General features: G+C 40.9%; 1 protein-coding gene across 3 annotated transcripts; it reads right to left on the reverse strand.

The window, feature by feature from the left end:
- Nucleotides 1–758: 758 nt before the first annotated feature.
- Nucleotides 759–21,793, reverse strand: LOC119736157 (ankycorbin-like). 3 transcript variants are annotated; one of them, XM_038210177.1, is made up of 8 exons: nucleotides 21,308–21,793; nucleotides 18,418–19,296; nucleotides 9,376–9,595; nucleotides 8,831–8,945; nucleotides 8,124–8,334; nucleotides 4,221–4,309; nucleotides 2,942–3,187; nucleotides 759–2,276 (listed from the first exon to the last, which is right to left on the reverse strand). In XM_038210177.1, exons 2-8 carry the CDS (start codon nucleotides 19,106–19,108, stop codon nucleotides 1,299–1,301), a joined length of 2,550 nt encoding a protein of 849 aa, XP_038066105.1. In that variant the 5' UTR covers nucleotides 19,109–19,296; nucleotides 21,308–21,793; the 3' UTR covers nucleotides 759–1,298. The 3 variants fall into 3 exon arrangements, with proteins under 3 accessions (XP_038066105.1, XP_038066107.1, XP_038066106.1); XM_038210179.1 differs by having other exon boundaries at nucleotides 1,299–2,276; nucleotides 18,418–19,135; XM_038210178.1 differs by having other exon boundaries at nucleotides 1,299–2,276; nucleotides 18,418–19,234.
- Between the last annotated feature and the right edge of the window lie 325 nt (nucleotides 21,794–22,118).

Genomic DNA, 22,118 nt, shown 5'->3' on the forward strand with positions numbered 1-22,118 from the left:
AAAGTGGTGCTGTCGATGCGCTGTGCAATACTGCAAAACTGAATGAGCTGAGAGTGGATGATTTATACAGAAAAATGTCAACATGTCGTACATCTATAAATTCCACATTGGCTCTTGAAAAAGAGCATTTCAAACTCACAATTTGTAGCGGTGCTAAAATTGAAGGTGATTAATATTAACATGAAATTCTTAACTGGAAAATAGACTTCAGTAAACTTTTTTTTACACTAAGGATATTTTGAAAATTTAACCATTGTGGAAAGATGTACTGGTTTTAATAAGAAATGTTTCCTACATTTTAGGCACCATTCGTTACACAAGAGATGACAGGTACCAATATCAAAGACATATTACAGAGACTTGACAAATAGCTAAAGAGAAGTCTTCAAGCAGCTGCCAGAGACCTAGACTGAATTGAGATAAACTAGCCTCCATGTGGACACACATTATGGCTGTCAGTGGCAACACAGCAACATACGCATGCACAACATGCAGGGTTGCATGCGACACTGCCTGTAGTGTCCATTTTGTGTCCAGAAATTGAGAGTGAAGTACATGTACAGTCGAGTCTCGTTAATACAAACTCGTTCGGACCTAGCCAAATTGTTTGTTATATCAGGATTTTTGTATTAAGAGGAATATTAGTCCCATTCATTGTGCACATACATGCACAGTCGGGACCATGGCTTTATGCTTGTTATAACCAGAATTTTGTATTTACAGAGTTTGTATTAACGAGACTCGACTGTAGTTGCATACCGCTCCCAATTTCACGCTTCTGCTAACCCCAGAATTCCGCGTTTGCGATCACCATTCTGCGCTACCAGCGCTAGTCAAAATGTTTTGTGCTAACCCTGTGAGCACAGAATGGTTATGGGATGTACATGTATGCATGTGCATAAGCCAAAATTACTTGCTAACCTGAAATATGCTAACTGTTAGCACATAATTTTCTGCTACAGTAAGCGGCTAAGCAGAACCATGAAATTGGGTCCTGGGTTACGACTCTGCCATCACATGGAAGTTCTGGAAAAGTGTTACATTCCACTTTGGCATAACTTCACCACAAGATGGCGCTATTACAAAAAACATACTCTGGCAGTTTTTAATAAGAACATTATGTGTACAAATTATGTAGAATGGTGACCAAAACAATCTGGTACATCTTAAACTTCTTTTTTTTTTTACAATTTTCACTTTTTGCATTTCCAAAAAGAATATTCTTTGATTTCTTTTGACATTCTTGTCGCACGAAGACACATGTATCATGTGCATCTTCGAAGTTCAAGTCCTTCGACCTACTTTCTCTTTTTAGGAGGAAGCTTTTCGCTCTTCTTTCTCTTCTTCTCTTTCTTGGAGGAGCTACTCCTGGAAGCATCTTCAACTGTCTCTGTCTCCCCATCAGATGCATCCTCATCTTCTTGCTCGCTCTCAATGCCTGCCTCCTTAAGTGTCTCATCCTTCTCACTTGTCTTTACAGCCTCCTCTGAGGAATGCTCTGTGGTGTCTACATGTCCTATTTTGTCCTCTCCGATGGAAAATGATGACGCACTACTAGAGGGGCTGTTTGGGGGAAGATCTCTTGGCAGGGTGGTGTCATTTGCCTTGCGTTTTGTGAGGTCCATCGGTTCTGCCTGGCTGGGCGATGATTGCGACTCCCGATCATTATGAGAGAGCTGAGAAGGCTTGGATTCTGAGATACCGTTCACTTTGTCGGCTTCCATTACAGAGTGCTCTGGCTCTGCTTTTGGTTTCTTCTTGGAGATGAGGGACTCTGTGGATGTTGACGCTAACTTTTTTCCTTGCTCGTCACGTTCAATCCGTTCGATCAAGCGCCTTTTGAGAGATTTGGGTGCGACGATGACAGATACCCGACGAGTCGATGACCCGTCATCAGAGTCCTCCTTAGTGTCCTTTGACCCGTCGGCCGGTGTCCCGCTAACAGGGACCAGTGGTGGCGTGGCCTGGCCAGCGGAGGCGCTGTCAAGCTTTGCGGCGCTGGATCGTCGAGATCCTCTCTCCCGCTTCCCACCCCTCTGGGATCTCTCAGTCTGCTTCCTAGTGGGTGGTGTGTTGCCGGGTTTCATCTGGGGTGCGGCCGTGGGGGTGGGGACACGCTGATTGACACTGAGTGGTGAGGGGGACTGCTTAGAGACCAGCATGACCCCGTTAGTCAGGGGTGGTTGTTGTTGGGGGCTGGGGGAGGAGTAGCGCGTGCTTCCACTGGACCCTAGAGAGGGGCTGCTTGGGGGAACGCCTCGCAGAATGTTGGTCATCTGTCAAAAGAAACAAGATACATGTACTTCATCAAAGTCTGTATTACCAAAAATAAGTCAGTCACAAGCCAATAACTAGTCAATCACAAGTCAATCCCAAGTTAAACACCACTGATTATTAGTAATTCAAAGGTCAATCACCAGTCAATCACAAGTCAATCACAATGAGCCCCTTGACCACTGATCACTTGTCAGTCACAAGTCAATCACATCTTAATCACTAATCAATCACAAGTCAATCACATGTCAATCACAAGGCAATCACCACTGATCACTAGTCAAAAACTAGTCATTCACAAGTCAATCACTATAGTCAATCACAAGGCAATCCGAAGCCAATCAGAAGTCAATCACAAGTAAATCACAAGTCAATAACTAGTCATTCACAATTCCATCACTAGTCCATTAAAAGTCATTCACAAGTCAATCATAAGTCAATCACAAGTCAATCACAAGTCAATCACAAGTTAATCACAAGTCAAACAGAAGCCAATCACTAGTCAATCACAAGTCAATCACAAGCCATCCTGTCCCAAGCTATTCAAATGAATGTTTTAGATACTTGTATAGACTTGTAATTTGACTTGTGATTTACGTGTGTTGAACACTTAGAGTGCCTCAACTGCAGCACTGCAGATACCGGCGGGAATGAACGGTTCACTTACATTGTTGTCAGTGGCAACCATCCCTGGTGTATCCTTGTGCGTGTTCCTCAGACTCATGTCCGCACCGTATCGCATGAGAAGACGGACAATCTCTGAGAAACCTCGCCCCGTCGCGACATGGAGGGCAGTGTTGCCGGAGTAGGACTGCTGGTTGACCTGCGCGTTGCCGGTCATCAGCAACTGGACGTGCTCCGTGTCCTGATTGGTCACGGCGTGGAAGAGAGGGGTCCAACCACTTTTGTCATCCTAGTGAGTAGAGGCAAGAGAAGAGAAAAATGATAATGCGACTCAAAAACACCAACCACTTGACTTTTAGTGGAACTGGAGACACAAAGCATCAAAGCATCTGAAATGCAATTTGTTCTGTTGTGTCATGACGATTCTATTTATCCCACAAGCACGAGTGGGATAACAAATTGATCTGTATTAAGCAAACTTGACTGACGGTGGAGTTGGAACGAACACAAACACACACTTTTCAGCAGTTATCCTTTGGCACGTGCAGGCATCAGGATTGGCATGCGCATGATGGAATAGCCAGGTACACAGAGTGCGGTATGGACCAGGATAAGGATTGGGCTACTGCAGGTCAGAATCGAATAGAATCAAACCCAAAGTTCGGAATCATGATTCCACTTGTTTTTAGGAATCAATTCCCAGAAGTAACAATTCATTTCTCCAAAGAATAGATTCCAGACACTTCAAAACTAATAATATTGTGTCATTCAACATATCCATATTTGTGCCAAATTATCATTTTCATAAGATACAACTCAGTTTAATGGCACTGTATATAGTGATTAAGTACTATTCTTGAAAGAATTTAAGGTCTTTCCTCAATTTTTTTTTTTTTTGGTGGATAGAAATAGATTGAAATGTAATCGTGACTCCTGTATGGGATTGGAATCGACACACAACATTTTGGAAATCCCCCAAGCCTATTCTAAATATGCGGCTGACCTTATTGCCCCACTTTGTGCGGTGTAAACGAGTTAGAAAATCTGTTAGAAAATCCTCTAACCCTGTATGAGTAGGACAATGTGGCCATATACAGACTAGCCGAGGGACTCCAGGAAGGAGAGTTTCAATTTGTAAAAATTTTAAATAAATGTCGTTGAGTACACCGGAGAAAGGGGATTGAAAATGGGTGGGGAGGGGACCCTTGCTCGCAAGCTACCTTCTTTTAATTATTGCTTCTCTCATTTATTTGTTTGAACCAATTTTGTTTCTGTAAATAATTATGGAACAATGGAAAGCTAAAAGAATTCAAGAATCTTACCGGGCAGTTGACATTAGCTCCATGCTCAATGAGAAGTTTGGTCAATCCATACTGTCGGTTCATAACCGATATGTGCATAGGAGTAAATCCTATCAAAAAGAAGAGAAAAAGAAACAAAGTTCTGAATAAAATTTACTCATCAGATATACGGTCAACTCTAATTAATACAAACTACAAATTCTGACCATGTATTTATGTGCACAGTGAATGGGACCGGTCCTCTTAATTCAAAATTCTGATCCGAGATAAACATTTTCACTTTAATGGGGCCATGATCACATGAATAAATTTTACTTGGGAACATGTTTTGTTAAACTTTCTACTCCTCTTAATTAATTTTAAAAATATTTGACATTCCTTTTTGGTTAGTCTTTATTGAAATTGCCCTTCTTTAAACAATTACAAAATTGACATGCTTTTCCAGACAACTGAGGGCGCAGTTGCTGTGATGTCATTTCAGAAAGACACTGCCTCAGTTAGGGGTTTTCTGTTCAAAAATGCAAACTGTTCCCATTGAAAACATTAATTTGTGAGAAATTTTGCTCATTGGCTTTCCTTTATGATGAACATACTAATGACCAAAGAAAAGAAAATTAACGACAGCAAACTATAAAAAAAATCTGGACAATTTGAGTGCTGACATTTTTGTGACATTGTGATTTCTGCCTGAAATGACATCACACTTTTGCTAATGAATATGCAAAGTTTCATTAGCATAAAACCAAAAAGGCACCAATATGCCCTTAAAAAACTGTGAACATTAAAAAAAAGGTTAACGGGACAAAAAGGTGCTTTACAAGGACTGCGTGAAAAAAATTACATCACAAGAGCCCTTTCATAGTCATTCGCCTTATCACTAAAAAAGAAAAATCGTTATGGAAATCCCCACGAATTACTCGATGCTTAAATAAGCAAATAACACGCCTGCAAAGAAAGCAAATCAAACATTAGGCCGACTTAAAATGAAAAAAAAAAATAGTTTGTCGTCTGGGCCCAATTTCACGGCGCTGCTTAACAGTTAGCAGAAAAGTTGTGTTTAGCATAGCAGAAAAATTTGCTAACCTTAAACACTATTTCACGGAGTGTGTGTGCTAACGGTCGCGCGTGCATGGAGATTTCTATTGTTACGTCACTAAGTTAAGCAATTTTTTCCTCTGAGGTAAGCATGCCTTTTGCTGTGCTTATGCTTGCGGTCTCCATGAAATAGACGGAGGCTCTGTTAGCAGAAAAACGAGTGCTTAGCAGCGCCGTGAAATTGGGCCCTGGGCTTTTAGAAAAAATGCAGGAGGCGAGTGCTTTTTTCCCCAAGATGGTCTGGATTTTCCAAGATGGCGGATGGATTCTTCCATTTTCTCATGATTTTCTTAACTCCTTTGCTGACACAAAATTGTGTCCAAAGGAGCCGTCACCCTTTCTACATAGCTACAAATTTGTTAGATCTTACAAAATATACAAAATGTATGAATTAAAACCAAAGAAAAAAGTGGCGGGCAAAAAAGGGAATCGATCGTGGACGAGAAACTGGTCTATTTTTTTACTTGGCCTAGTAGCTTTCGCTTTCTTAAAAAAATACCTTTTGGAAGGAAACCCCTGTCGTTTCATTTCAGGTGCAAACCATTAACAAACTTCAATTCTGTTTTTTTCCCGTCAACCAAATAGTGCAATGGAAAGTCCCTGGTAATACCATTTCAATTCACTTTCCAATCTCCAATCTGGAAACCATATTACGCAGGGATATTTTATCCGTTGGAATGTCCCTAAAAATCATGCCCATCTAAACTTAACAAACAAAATCGCTCGCTGTGTTCGTTTTTCCCCTTTCCTTGTAACGAATGATTCACCTTTTGCCAAGCCAGAACAAAAATCACGAGAGTTGTTTCCCGGTAAAATGGTCTTTGTTAGCGAACGGGAAGTACCCGGAGATTTATGTTTGAATAGAGCGTGCGGGTTCAATGCTGAACCGCAGTATAGGTGAACAATGGGGGATTCCCCGTACGACTAAAACGCACGTGCCTGTTGTGCCGAACTTTGTGACAGTACAGTATTGTACGCTGCTGCACTGTGCAGTTCGTCTATAGACCCTATTTCTTTGGTGCAAAAGTCCGGCCTGAACTTTATATCCGGTCCCGCATGGAAGGGGAAAAAGGACTCCATGTTTTTTTTGGAAAGAATCTGGAAATAGTTGTACAGCAAGTACATTGTATTATGTCACACTGACTTTTGTCGAAAGTGTTCCGAATCAGTATTCATAATAACTGCCCGTTTATTAATTATCAAAATAACGCCAAATGTCGATCATTTGTAACTAAAACCCGATGGTTACAAATGCCAAATATCGATCATTTGTAACTAAAACCCGATGGTTACAAATGATTACGGAAAACCTTGCTCTGAGGAAAGGCCGAAAGGCACAAAACAGCAGTGAAATTATTTTGCTGGAGTTTTTAAACTAAATAAACAATTATAGGTATACGGACGACTCCAGTTCAGTATTGTTACTGAATTAAAATTGGAACCTCCAACATGGCTACCGTATGCAAACGGTCTAAGGTGATGATGATTTAAAAGGTTTGTCGGATCTTCTTGACCGAGCTAAATTGGAGACGAACCTTAAGACTCAAGCTAGTATAAGCACACTCTAAAATTGTTCCATGTGATGATGTGGCATGTTGTAATTTAAAGGAAAACGATTTGTGGATGAAAAAGATGTGTCAAGTCGTAGATCTTGTTGAAATTCTATCAAGGTCAGAAAGCAAACTCAACCTAGACCCGAATTCAGTATCAATCGGGTTATGTGCAGAGACACTGTGCACAGGATTTCACAGTGTTCTCCAGAAGAGACTCAAAAAATACCATTGTTTTACATCCTGTGTTTATCCTATGACTGATGCTGTTCCTGAAATCGTCAAAAACAATGAAAAGGAAATTACCTTTAATGTCCCGTTATGTAACAGAGCTTCTTGATGTACTATTTCTGTTTTTTCTTTAATTTGTATTTCACTTATGCATACTTCTTCTTCTTTACGCAATAAGTTGTACAGTCTGCCCTGTGTACATATGCTTTACGATAGAGGACAGACACACAAAGGGAGAACAAAAGATCTATTCAGTCCTCGAGCGTTGGGTCTTTTGTTGAAAACAGTCCTCGATTGGGCTATGGGAGAGTGTTATATTACAGGGAAAAAGGAAAACACAAACCATTGTTTTCCAGGGGGGGCACGTGCCCCCCCTGCCCCCCCCCCCCCCCCCCCCCCCCTTGGCGACGCCACTGGTCCTCGGGCGTATAGAAATTCACGACTGGGCGTGTCTGTCTCTTGTCCTGTCTTTGTTTCCTGTCACGTTTGTGTTGATAAGTATTATGTTCTTCATTCGTCCGTCCCTGTCATTTGTAAGGCGTTTCTCTACAAGCCCCCAACTTCTTGGAATGCCTCCATGCTCTCTCACTCTTCAAGGTTTTTTTATGATTTTGTTTTATATATATTCTTTTCCTTATTACTATATTTGTATATTTATTCAATTAAATTTTATTTATTTGTATTTATTACGAACTTGTATTTATTACGAATTGAAAGCATGGGAGTAAATAACTACTACATTCTCTCTTCTTCTGAAATGATCCTGTAAATGGCCATTGTTAAAGTGCTAAAATCGTTGCAATGATCTCGTAAATTCTTCTTTTGTAATATTCATTGCATCTTCCTTTGTAAAATTAATTTATGAAAAAGAACACAAGGAGAATATTTCCTGCCGTTTGGAGGATATCGCGGCACGTGGTGGTTTTAAGTTTTTCACTTTGTTCTCATGTTTTTTTCTTTGACTTGATTTTCTGTTCGGATGGGAGAAATACGATTTTTGCCGCGGCCAACAAAGAAAATCTTTACATTTTGTTTTTATTTCACTTACCACTGTAGTTTCTCTTGTCCAACTGCAGCTTGACCTTGGAGTATCTCAGTATAGCCTCTAGCGTGCCGCATGAGCCGCTGGAGGGGTTGGAGCAGACATTATGCATGGCCGTCTGTCCGTTACGATCCGTCTCGTTACCATTCGCACCGTGGTCTACCAAGATGCGCGCCGCGCCTGGGTTGCCGGTTATGGCCGCTATGTGTAGCGGCGTCTGAAACAAAATGAATCATCAATCATCGTAGATAGTTTGTTCGTTGTCTAAATCAATAATAACCCCCCAAAAATTAAAGTCTGTCAGGAAAACTGAATTCCGAGTCTCTCCCAACCAAATACGCCCATCCCTGGTAACCCTGCAAAAAATTGACAACAATCGCTGTAAACTACCAATTCGACGTTATCAACTCATGGTGTTCGATGACAAATACGAAAGGTTGTACAAACATGCCTACGCTGAGAATCTTTCTCAGTAATTTCTTCTGAAGAAAGCAACATATTGTATAGGAACTCGAGTGAAAATTAATCTCCATTCGTCATTGTTCGTTTGCGGATCGTCATGATTGACCTTGGTATAACGTCTAACCGTTCCATTTGATGGCGTGTTGCAATCTTTACGACAGTTTCATTCATAAAAATACGAAATGCCTTGCTGTAACCAATAAGCTTCTATGACGCGCGCGTTTGCTACAGTCCAATGAGATCGCACCAACCTGCTGCATGTCATTGAGGATATCCAATGACTTTCCAGCGAGCCGAATGAGTTCCACCAATCGGCAGATGAGTCTGATATCCACCTCCTCCTGGGACAAAGCAATGTGAAGTGGTCTACGGTCGTGAAAGGAAAAAAAAATTAAATCAAATGAAAATTTTATTTTACCGTTGACACAATGTCATGTTGTGGATGTTCACACACACTATACACGAACTTGTGAACTGGAAAAAAAGAAAAACCTCATAAATCAAACTTTTTTTCTTCTGGTTTTGTGGTGTATATATAGAGCAAAAACGGCGTTTTCCCCCTTTTTGATTATTAATTGTTCTTTTTTATCAGTATGGAGGAAATTAGCAAAATAGGAATACAAGTCTTTATAACCATCCGTTCTACCATCGGTAACATGACTGCAACAAATGACAGTTTCATAAACAGAAAATTCGCCGCCAAAAACAATCGGTGTAAAATTAACATGGCATAGTGTCTATATTACACAGTGTTAAATTTTGCACCGCATTTTTTGATACAGTATAGACTACTTACGTGTCGCCGTCCTCATCCTGGGCCGTGGCGCGGTGGCATTCGACCGCCATGTAAAGATTGTAGCTCGGATCCACAGCAAGATGCTGTTGCTGCTGTCGTTGCTGTTGCTGCTGCTGCTGTAACTGCTGTTGCTGCTGCTGCAGTTGTTGTTGCTGTTGCTGCTGCTGTTGTTGCTGAAGCTGCTGTGGTGCTGGGGCACGAGCACGCTGCAGGGTGTTCCCTGTATACATGTCACCAAATGTCATAAAATCAATCGTTGCAATTTAGGTTTTACCGCTCGCAATCAAGGACGGATCGGGGGGGGGGAGGCAACGGGGACCATGCTCCCCCCCCCCAAAAAAAAACTAACCCAATTCTAATTTTTTTAAGTGACGTCGCAATAAAGGCCGGTACTGCGTACACCACCATCTTTTCCTTAAAAAAAATGGTCAAAGTTGTCAGAAATTGCCTCAGAAATTGCCTCACAGAATAGAATCCCAAACAAATTCGGGGTCCACATTTTGGGGGACCTAATTTTATTTTTTGCCCCCCCCCCAAAAAAAATTGTGTTCTGGATCTGCCCTTGCTCACAATCTGTATTCTCGATATCTTTGGATGTAATGTTCGGTCCTTATAGGCTTTCTCTCACGGCATTACGACATCATCTTTTCCAATGACATCGCCAAAAAGGAATGTGACGAATCGCAAAACAAAAATCACAAAATCGCGAGGAAAAAAACACCCAGAAATGCCGACATAGCAAAGATATCCCGTCGTTGCAGGAAAAACAATCGATGTCGCAAAAAAGGTTCGGTGAAAAAAAACCCTGAGAAACAGGATAATGTTAATGACATTTACATTTTAAAACGAAAAAAATACCCAAACTCCGCAAAATACAAAAGTATTGTATCAATTATCAGTGAAGAACAAAGGATATCATCAATGTACATGCTTGTTTAGTTCATATAGCTTCCGCGTGGGATGTAAACATGGCAATGTCACGCATGCATTTGTCACGCACCTTGCATAATGTCGCACGGGTATTTCACGGATTAGGGAAATGACAAGGAACGGAATTATTGTCAATACATGCAGGGGATAGTGTACACTGTCACACGTTGCCACCTGGTTGTAGGTTGTCACGACGACATAAGGAATTCAAAATGTGCATGCCTGCAGTGTATTGTTTCAGAGGTTGTTGCAATTACAGTTTGGGAGAATTTGTAAAGAGTCCGCGCGTATTAAATACCACAATAATTTACAATGTGTTTTACTCAAATATGTTTCTAACACAACATCTTTCTAACATATTCAGCCACATGCTTTAAAAAATAAGGCCAATCAATTAGTCCAAATTGATTTAAATTAAAAAAAAAACATGCAAGGGTGAATTTGAAGTTAGTGTTTGAGACAAACCAGTGGCAAATCTACGAGGGGTTAGGCGGTCTCAACGGTACCGCACTTGCGCCGCAAGAAAATAGCAAAATCATGAAGAAAATAGTAGCACAAAGCCTGCTACCTGCCCCCCTCCTAAAGCTAACAGCCCCCCCCCCTTGAAGCTACCCCACCCCGTTGAGTCAAAGCTGGATTCATCTAAAACCCTCTTTTTAAATCGATACCAAACAATTCAATTCAATTCAATTTATTTATTCGTCATGTGAGACACATGAAATTTGTTTTCCTATTTTACAGCAGTAAAATATTTAAAAATGCACTCATTACAAAAAGGTGATACTAAGAACCAACAATAGAAATTGCACAGTAAAGAAAACAAAACAAATACAAAATATCAAATGAAGGCCTATGGACAACATGTTGAACACCATCCCCCCCCCCCCCCCCATCTAAAACCTTGGCGAAATGGAAGAAACACAATCCAGATGACATACAGGGCACACCAAAACAACAAACAATTTGTTATTAAATCAAAAGTTAAACGGATAAAATATTATAACTTGTAATTGACAAGGTATACAAAAAAAAACCAACACCGAACATAACACACGAACATTATGTTAGACATTCACCAATATCATCATCTGTTCTTTAGATCTCAAAACTCCTAGTCGTTCTGCATTTATAGCGCCGCCCCAAGCTTACATGAATACCCGCAATGCCAAGAAAACTATGCAAACAATCTATAGAAGGCTAAATGCCCCATTCATTATATTTTACATTTACAATAATAACTAATATACTCACAATTGTTCACAAGAATTCCACACATCACAACTAACTCTAGATCAAACCGCACTTCAATATCGTCTGTCTTCAACCCAACACATAAAATGACAACATCGAACTAAACCCCAGCCAAGCGGCAGATGTTGGCATTCATAATAAGCTTGGACGTTCGATATTTCCTCGAACGCTCGAGCTTCCGTGTGTGTATAAAAAATAAGCCCAGTATATACCGGTGAACTGTATTGGCTTTGTCAGGGTACATCCCCGACCCCAAGATGAGAAACAGTTTCCCTGTGCGGACGGGGAATCACACTGGGCAGGAGACGGGAAAGTCCCAGTTTTATTTGACAAATGAAACACGACATTGTGTGCAATATAATTATGTGCGTGCCAGCTGTGTGTCACTAGAGCATTGTAAAAACACATGAAATACTTTCTCATGTATTTGTTTTCTCGGTTTATGTCAGCTGTGGCTTATAATTTAAGGGTTTTCCCTCCTAAATTTAAGCATAATTTGGTCATCTCATGCATTTTAAAAACAACTATATTTAGGGTTAAGGCCTTCCACTTTGGAATATTTAGTCTAACCTGTCATGTGTACTATTTTCATGACTTGCAAGGGACGATGTGTATGAAATGTGTACCTACATGACGTCATTGAAAGATGCGTCCCTCGTGCTATTTTCGAGTTAAATTAAATGTTAAAAATGCGGGGCGCTGTGGTCCAATGGTTACGGTGTTCGACTCGTGTGCCGTGGTACATGGGTTCGAATCCTGACCGTGGGAACATGGTGCTTGTGCTCTTGAGCAAGGCACTTTACCATTATTGCTTCGTCCTTCGGATGGGACGTAAAGCCGTAGGTCCCGTGTGTTGTGTAATGCACGTTAAAGAACCCAGTAACACTTATCGCTAAGAGAAGGGGTTTCCCCCGGTGTTTCTGGCAGTGGCTGCAATATACGCCGCAGCACCTTGTAAACCCTTATAAGGTGCTACATAATGGGTCACATATTTCTCACTTTATTTACCTTTCTTTAATAGAGACATATTTTCCAGCGCCTTGAGTACCTAAATGTTGGTAGATACGTGCGCTATATAAGACTCCGATATTATTATAATTATTATTAAATTTCGAAAAATAAATTTGGTTTTTCAATAACTATTTTCTCGAAATATTAAAGTCATTGAGACATTGAACGGAAAAATCCACCGACATTTAGCTATTGAATTATTCCTTCACAAAAATCGAATTATTAATAATGTCTGCCAGACAATAATTCGGCTCTCGCAGGGCGGGTTCATTTTGTGCGCAAAATAAAATTCCTTTTTCAGAGGGTTGCACACGCCCAAATTTGAACTAAATTATGTTTTTTCTTCGTTAAAACAAAACATACAAACTGAAAATTCGTGAGGACAAAAAAAAAACCACCTTTTTGAAAAGCACGGGGTAGGCCTATGCTATAGCCTGAGTATCAGACATTCGCGTGCATGTGCAGAGATACACTCAACCAAAAAAGAAAGTCCCCCTTTCCAATACTTTTTTGTCTAACTCAAAAACTACTGAGTACCTCTCGCTCAAATAACGACTAATCAGTGCAGAAATTCCTTAGCAATCCAGCCATACTCTTTATTTGGCCCAAAACGGTAATAATATGTATGAATTTATGCAATTTATGATACCGAAAACAGTTGCACTTTTGTAAACGTGCATGTTGCGGTTCAAACTCACCTTGCAAGTGTACAAAGGTACAACTTTTTTTCGGTACCACTTGTCATAAATTGCATCATTTTGTAGACATTATCACTGTTTTCGGAAAAACAAAGAGTATGGCTGGATTGCTAAGGAATTTCTGTACTGATCAGTCACAATTTGAGCAAGATGTGCCAAGTAGTTTTTGACAAAAGTATTAAGGGGGGACTTTCTTTTTTGGTTAAGTGTATACCAACGTCATACTAGCACGCAAATTTTATGCGACCGGACCCCGCGCGGCAACCAGTCGGGGTCAACTTTAAAAATTGTTTATTGTGACGTCGTTTTGATTATAGTTAGTTTGGCTACCGTATATTTATAATTACGACAACGGCGCCCGCTGAATGGTAAGAATGTCGAGGTCAAGACGCAGTCTTGTTTTGCATAATTAATTGCCGAATCTGCTCGCACATCATAGACCCTTGCTGAAAGTGTAAAGGGATATTCCTTAGGGATATATCGTAACTTCTTAAGGCATAATTTTGGTCATCTTACGCATTTTAAAACTTCGGCCGAGGGTCTCCAGGTTAGGTTTCTCCTAATTTGTTCCGGTCTGTCATGTGCCTATAACATGACTTGTAAGGGACGATTTATAAGAAACGCGTACATAACGTTATCAAAGATCAACAAAATACTTTAGAAGGGGAAAAAACAACAAATAAATCACCCCCCCCCCCAAAAAAAACACCCCAAAACAGAATACATGTCCATAAGTCCATAGGCTAAGTCAATATCCACGTATATGGAAAGCATTACATGATAATTCCAACTATACAATGCTGCTCGTTTCAATTTCCAGATGCCTTTATTTTGTGTACGAGGAAATTCGTGAAAACGACCTTGAATCTGCCCCGGAAAATTAATGACACGCAAACTTCACGTCTATTTCATCATTACCGACGCTTTGCAACAATAATACGAATTCTCGTGACTGTTATTCATGACATCTTTTTCCTCCACAGTGGAACTTTCCCAACCACGTTGTGACGTCATGATGACGTCATTGTCTCGAATGAGCTCTTTCTAAGACCACATTCATATATGTGTTCGTCGACAACATTACCCCTAACAGTCCTGAATCCTCCAATTTCAATATAATTTGGCACACCCCCTATAGGGAGTTAGGGTTACATCCATGCGCATCCACAAGTGGAGAAACAGTGTGGGAATCCTGTGAGCAACAATATTGCGAGGTAATTAATTATAGATCGTAAATGACGTCATCATCTATTTTTATCTTACAGAAGGGTCTCAAAGTAAAGCACGTGCATAACTAGGTTAAAAAATGCACATACATTGCTTGAAAATCTGTCTGCCTATATATAGAGTCCACGGCAGACATAAAAATCTATAAAATGGCATGCATCACAACACCTCGCTGAAACGAAAGCAAGCATTTCAACTTGCCCATTTTTCTCAAACTGTATTATTTGCTTTTAATCTGATTGATAGCCCATACAGTGGGTTGTGCAGGACAAAGCACAGGGCACCCACTTGACGTCATAGCATAGGAAACGCGCATATATGCATGTAGCGCCTGGTACCTATTACCAAAGTGCAAGCTTTTGTTGTAGGTGGTTTTTGTCCGAGTTACGATCAGAAAGGTGCGCGCAAACCCTGGGCTTTTCCGTGTATTGTTCCAATGAGGAAGTACCGTTTTGTGAATTGGCGGGACAGACTTGCACAAGTGCGGACTTTACCAAGCAAATCTTACGCAAGATTTTCTTTCTTCGTGCGAAAAGTGTACGTATTGTCTTATCGCCTGGAGCCCGATGTAAAAAAAAAAAACACACAAGGTTCAACGCGCACGCGCAGTTTGCATGATGAGAAAATTCAGCATGGGGTAGTTTGCGAACGCGACCTCGGTAATTCACTGTCAGCATTCCTCAAAAAACCCTTTAACACCCGTTTCTCAGTCGTTCAAGAGCTAGCTGCGCGGAACCAAAAAGTAAAAAAAAAACGACCCTTTAGTATAATCAGCCCAAACAGATTTCAATTTCATATAACTTCATGTATTATTTTTTCCAGACGTTTGAAACGACTACAACAATCGATCTTCAAACTTACAGTCGCTCCTAATTGTTTCAATAGTCGAACTTTTTTCATGTATTAATTCAATTTTTCGGAATAATTTGGTTCGGAGCGACTCAACGGGCGGAAATTAGGTATGTTCTGGTCGATTCAAATTCCTGGGGGGATAAAGTTTAAAAAATATAATTAAAACATAGTCATTGCTTTGGATCATTACACAGACACGGGCTAAAAGCAAGTTAACTTTGCGCTGAGTTGCATGTAAGTTTACAATCTAACTTAGACATTTTCCCCCGAGTAATAATATTGAGTGTGACAAGGGCCGGCTTAAAAGTGACCGATTGACAGACTACATTGTCACACTCTTCGACCCGGAATCTAGGCTCTCTTCTGCCTGCCACTAATACAGTGGCCAACATCGATACTCTTCTGGGTCAAAATGACACTTTTGCCAAGATTTTCTTCGAAACGACCCCGAAAATGAGTCAGAGAACTGTCATTTTGACCCGAAAAAAGTGTCAGTTTTGACCCAGAAAAGTGTCAGGCCAAATACCCGCGGATTCCGGGTCAATCTGACCCGTAGGCCTACTCTTTAAGCGCAGGCAGCGAGTTTTGCTCCGGCACGAATTTGGCGCGCTGGTCCTTTAAAATTTGGCACGGTATAGTCAATTGTTTGGTGGACAATGGTAATGTATAATATAGACCAGAACTCCAGGAGTGGTTTGTTTGCAGAAAGATTATTTCCCGTTTTTGGCGGCCATCCAGATGGAAATCGAAACTATCAAGAGCAAAACTACGGCTGAACTTCTCAGAATGAGAACAATAAAATTCCCACATTTGCCAAAAATATTGTTTGCTTCAATGGGACTTAGAAATCAGTGGCGGCGCTACGGGGGGGGGGGGGGGGGGGGGGGGGGTGGGGGGGGTGGGGAGGGGCATGGGGGCATTGCATCCCCCTGCTTGCCCCCCCCCCCCCCCCCCACCCCCATTAGGCTTAAGTTTCAAAATGTTGGATGAACGGGCTGTTTTTTGCGTTCTGATCCCAAACGTGAACCTGCAGCATCTCAACTGGGAATCACATACCTACCAAGTCACTCCGTAAGGCTGCGTCCAAATTACTTGACTTACGGCTTGCAATTACACATGCGTCTATGGAAGCAGCGGAAGCCACTTCCCGTTGAAACGTGTGTTACTACTAAAAATAGCCGTAGCCTTCGGAAGCAGCCTGATCTACATGTATTTAAAGGAACCACGCGTAGGTATTGTGCGCATGCATAAATGAACCAGAGGCCTACTTTTCATCAATAGAAAAAAAATTCTTTTCCTATTTATTGAATAGGGGTTGGATTTTATATGAAGACAAAAAAATACACCGTGAATACTTTTTGAAGGTCATTTTAAAACCTGGAATCCACCCATATACAGTTTTGCACTTCGCGAGGGCCATGCCAAAAAAAGACGCACAGAAGCGTGAAAATCAACCCCTACCGGTATACTATACCGCATACCATGCTATACTCCTAAACAGTGAACTTTTTCTGCATACTGTTGGCAAGGGCATGTCTGAGAAAACCAAAATGTAAATGTATAGGTCTCAATCCAATTTCTGTCCAATTTTTTGCAAGTGTATCAATCAAGATTGGTTATTGTTATTGGTTTAAAACATGTGACTCGAACGTTTTGCGCATAAATTAAAAGTCAACATGGAAAACGAAACACCCCAAAAAATGCACTTCACGTTGTGTATATTGTCTCATTCATTCATTTCAACTCAACATATTCCTTAAATATATTTGAGCGAAAAGTCTGTTGTGCCAGTTTTCAAAAGGCTTTCGAGATTTACTTGGTGAGGATTTATTCCTATTTTGCATCCAGTTATCAAACAGGGTGAGTAAAAAATAAAGCGGACTCCCCAAACCCTCAAAAATATTTTTTTTACAAATATTTAGCACTAAATCTACTAATGACTGTCACAATTGTCTTCAAACATCACCAGCGATAAAACCCCAGTTAAAAAAAAGTTAAAACTATCCAACACAGTCCTTTTGGAGGCCCAATCTTTTTTTTTTAAAAGTGGATTTTATTAATCACATTGTTTGTCTCAGCAGGGTTGTTGACACTACAGTTGTCAAGAGTTGTTCAAACGAGTGTGTCATTTTCGTAGTCGTTCCAAACAATCAGAACACACAATCGATTGCTTTTCTTTCTTTCTTTCTTTTTGGACGAAACAAGTTTTCGGGTCATTGCGTTTAAATGGTGATATTCTTTGAACGGATTGAGCAATTTCAGTATTTTTTTCATCTAAACGGAAATTGGCTTTCTAGTCATTATTATTTTTGGTGCTACATATTTTATAAAATATGAAATATATTTTTGGGGTGTTTGAATTCCGATTTATTTTTTACTCACCCTGTAAGAGTCGACGTATACAAGCTGTGCCTTTAAGATCCCTTCCGTGCTTTTTCGAGTTTCACTCCAAAAGAAAACCAGATTTGTCTTTCAAATTGCTATTTTCGGAGCAATAAGAAAGGCATTCACTAGTCTTGTGAATGAGACACCGAACGACAATCTTCCGAATGTTTCTTTTTTATTTCTGTACAAAGTTTGAATTATTTACAGCCCGACAATTATTATTCGGCTCTCGCATTGGGCGGGTTCATTTTGTCCGTAAACTGAAAGCCTTTTTAAGAGGGTTGCAGACGCCCAGAATTGGGGGGGGGAGTAGTTTCGTTAAAACAAAATTGAAATTTCGTTGGGAGAAAAAAACTCTTCTTTTTTGAAGAGCACGGGTATGCATCTTTAAAGAAAAAAACATACTAAAATTATACACTGTGACAAAAACTTCAGTCAAGCTAGTCAAAATCAGAGATTTTTATTTTATAAATCAAACCAATAGACCATTATCATGTTGCAGCCATCTTGATTTTTTTCCCATTCAAATCAAGCTGATTTAACGTAACCAAAGCGAGGCTGGAAGGAAAAATAGTCTGGTTCCTTTTTGCATATTAAACATTATCATTCAGTTTTGTTACTGGATACGGGGAACATGACTGAAATGGTGGCAGCATGATAAAGGTCTCTGTTTTGGACTGAATCTTACCTGGTATCTTTCTCTCCGCCACCACCCGCCTCCCTCCATCGACTGCCTGTGTTTGTGATCGAGGGTAGGTAACCATTGCCGGTAACTGATGAACGAATCTTGCCGGTGACTCCGCGGGAAACCCCCCGGTATAAGGCGAGTCCGAGTGTCTCCAGATGCCGGCCGGTATCGCAGAAACCACGGGGCGTGAGGAGCTGACCTGAGCCAGTCCGGGGCTCGGTACCTTCCGGTCCACTTGCTGATGGCTCCGGGATTCAGTCTTGACCGCTGCAAGGGGGTTGGTCAGCGGGCCCACGGGTAAGTCGTAGCGCGATCGCCGGCCAGGCTTGGCCGGCGCGTCGGCCTTTTTCCTGGGGGCGGACCGCGGTCGTGCCGCCGGTGCCGGTACTTGGTGGTACTTATCCTGAACGGCCGGTACATTGCTCTTCTCGGCTTTCCGGTCGTGATCGACATCCCCGTTGACTGAAGTTCTCACTGGTTTATCGTCCTGCTGTGTCGGTAACCCCACTGGCTCCTGGTTCACATCCAACTCGGGTCCTGCCACCTCGTTGCTGGAAGTCTGTTCTAACTCGGGCTTTTCATCAGATGCGGACAGGTTTAGGGGTAGAGTCTGCATGGTGTGGTAGATTGAAGTGTCCCTGTTGTCCTGCTCCGTCATTTTGGTCGGCACAGGGGAATACCGATTAGGCATCGGGACGCGGTGGACTGGGATGAAAGTCTAGGGTTGAACACCAAGATGAATGTTGTCAGTGCCGTGCAATACGGTGATGCATTGTCAGGAAATTCCTACCAAAGAGTGCTGTCCGTCGTTTAAACTCTGAAAACAATGTTGGAAATTATCCAAATGGGCCTATGATCCTGTGAGTTGTTAGGGTAACCCTGCAGGGGAAAAAAAACGAATTCCCGATGAGCTATTAAAGTACCAAGTAGAAATTTAAGTACGTCTTGACATGGAGGAAGGAACAGACTTGATAAGCCACTCCGATGGAAAAATATGTATGGGTTTATGTTGGATAAATGACTAAAAGTCAATAAAAGTTCTAATGTTACCGTATTATTTGCATCGTTTAATTACTTGCACTGCTTATATGCTTATATATTCTAGCATCCACCCATTTTGATTCTGTAATTGTGATTCTGTATCAATATAGAATATTCAAATACCAAAACTTAAGGCAATAATGCACATTTGCAGAAAATACACATGCACAGACGTAAACATCTATGCCTTTAAAAGAAATGCTCAAGAAACACCCCAAAACAAAACCAAAAAAAGTACCCCAAAAAAACCAAGCAAGAGAAGTCACGTGATAGCACAACCAACAAATCACACACATAACATAAAGCAAGTCACCAAAATATTGACAACGCACAAGCACTATTCGAGTAGGGACACGTTACACACTGTCTTTACTAAATCTGAGTTTGATAAAAGTGAAATTTACCACAATGTTAAAAAAACAACTCACTCGTCCTGAAAACTAAATCTTTAGATAGCAATCTAGTTTTTCAAGTGCAAGTACATATTTGAACGAATGTGATATGTACAGGTACATGCATATATACATCACGTATTTCCGATTATTCAACATTAATCGGTGTCATCTGTTGGAATGACGAGAATTGTTCTGAACATTTCACGGTGCCTCCGCATAATTATGACAGGGAAACTTCAACTTGGTAATGTCACTACAATGTAGGTTTATCACGAGTTACTTTTTAATATGACGATAGTTTGTTTCAACATAAAAAATCAGTGTCTGGACATTACGCAGAAGACTGACCAACACACTATAAAAGTGTGGACAATTTTAACGACCCATATTATGTTGTATAATACATGTACAATGTACTATGTACAACACAAAGTCGGCAAATAATATCAAAAGGGTCCATTGGATGAATTTTCTTCAGGAACACGTTTAGTGCAACTTTTTTTTTCTCCTCTTAAAATATATAAAAACTAATTCAACTGACATCCCTTTTTAGCTAATTTTACTGCAAAGTGCACTTAATTCTTCAAACACTTCAGGAAAACACTTCAGTTTAGCGACGGTTTTATGTTCAAATTGTGAACCCCAAAAATCGCTCGTTATTGAAAATATTTTGTGAGAAAAGTTTGCTTATTGGCTTATTGACAAGATTACGAATCACCAAAATTAAGAAAATGTACGACAGCAAAAAAAATCTGGAAGCTTTTTTTTGCTGAAACAGCTTAATATTCAGGTTTCTGTCTGAGCGAGATGACATATTACACTTTTGCTCATGAATATGGAATCCGCATTAGCATAAAAAAGCCACCAAAATACTTTTCCAAACGGCAAAACGAAAATTGAAAATAAGGTTAAATGGGACACGCACACAAAGGTGCATTTTCAAGGGCAGAAATTACATTGCATGGCCCTCAATAACCATTCGTCATGTTCGTTCTATCCTCCATGATCATACTTACGGACTTAAATGTGCAGTGAGCACCCTACGCAAATTTACGCCATGTTATTACTCGAACGCAGGATCAAAAGGGCTATTTACGGTGTCAAGCTAAAGGGTTTTTAATTTAGTTAAGTCTAAATGTAATAAGTCTAAACCCTGGAGTAATAATCCCCTACTGCCTATCAAGTATTATGACACGATAAACTGGCCATAACCTATCAGCGGTGGGCCCATATGCAAACATGGGAGACCAACCCTGTTCAAAGCTGGCATGCACGTACGTACAATGTACATGTACATTACTCAATAACCCAACGGTGACTGTGCAGAACAATCGCCACGACCTCGACAAATGAAAAATAACCAAGCCCTATGTCCGGTCGTTTCGCAACGCCAGGCCGTCACACACGCACCGTTTATGAATGAACCTCAGCCCAAAGACAAAACTAAAACCTACCTCCGATCTGCCGCCCAAAATCCCGGCAAAAAGTCACGACTTCCACGGACATGTAACTAACACGAAGAGAAGTATCTGTGACGATCCCTTATGGGGAGGAAACGACAGTCACTAACACGGGAATTCCCCCCTGCTTGCACGCATACATCATGGTTTAGTAGTGGCGCGCCATTATGCCACGTACTGTACGCGTAGTCAAAAGGGAATGTCCCTAATCCTACACACTGATGGGCTGTGTTGGTTAAACCGCTAGTCGACAAAACGCAGCCTGATGCTCAGTGTAGCGTGGCCTACATGTACAAATTAAACAATCAGTCTTACGTACATGTAAATGAGGCTTTCTTTCAACCATAAATTCATGAATCACACCGTAATAACTGAAGTGAAGCCTCATATTCAAAATGGCCCAAGCAGAGAGGCACAGCAAACATTAACAATGCGCTGCTAGGTAATTCCCCAGCGCGGAGGGAGCGGGGTCATTTCCATACGCTTAGCTTTATTTGGTTTGGATCGATAGTTGGTACTCGGCCACACCACGCACTGATGCACAAGACTATGTGGATTTGATTGGTCGCCAGCAGGGCTGACGCACGATTTATGCATACAATATGAGGGGGAATTTTTACCGGTAGATAATGTTGCTGGGCATTCGATCGACGACTGTTCCGTGATACAGAGTCGGGCCTACGTCTTTTGGCCATATTTTTTTTTGGGGGGGGGACGGGTTTTGAAATATCCATCGGAGATTTTTTTTGTGTGTTCATGTACAAGTTTTTGTTCAGCAACTGACTGCTTCCGAATGTAATACGGT

This window comes from Patiria miniata, unplaced genomic scaffold, assembly GCF_015706575.1.
Source record: "Patiria miniata isolate m_02_andy unplaced genomic scaffold, ASM1570657v1 HiC_scaffold_29, whole genome shotgun sequence".
NCBI lineage: Eukaryota > Metazoa > Echinodermata > Asteroidea > Valvatida > Asterinidae > Patiria > Patiria miniata.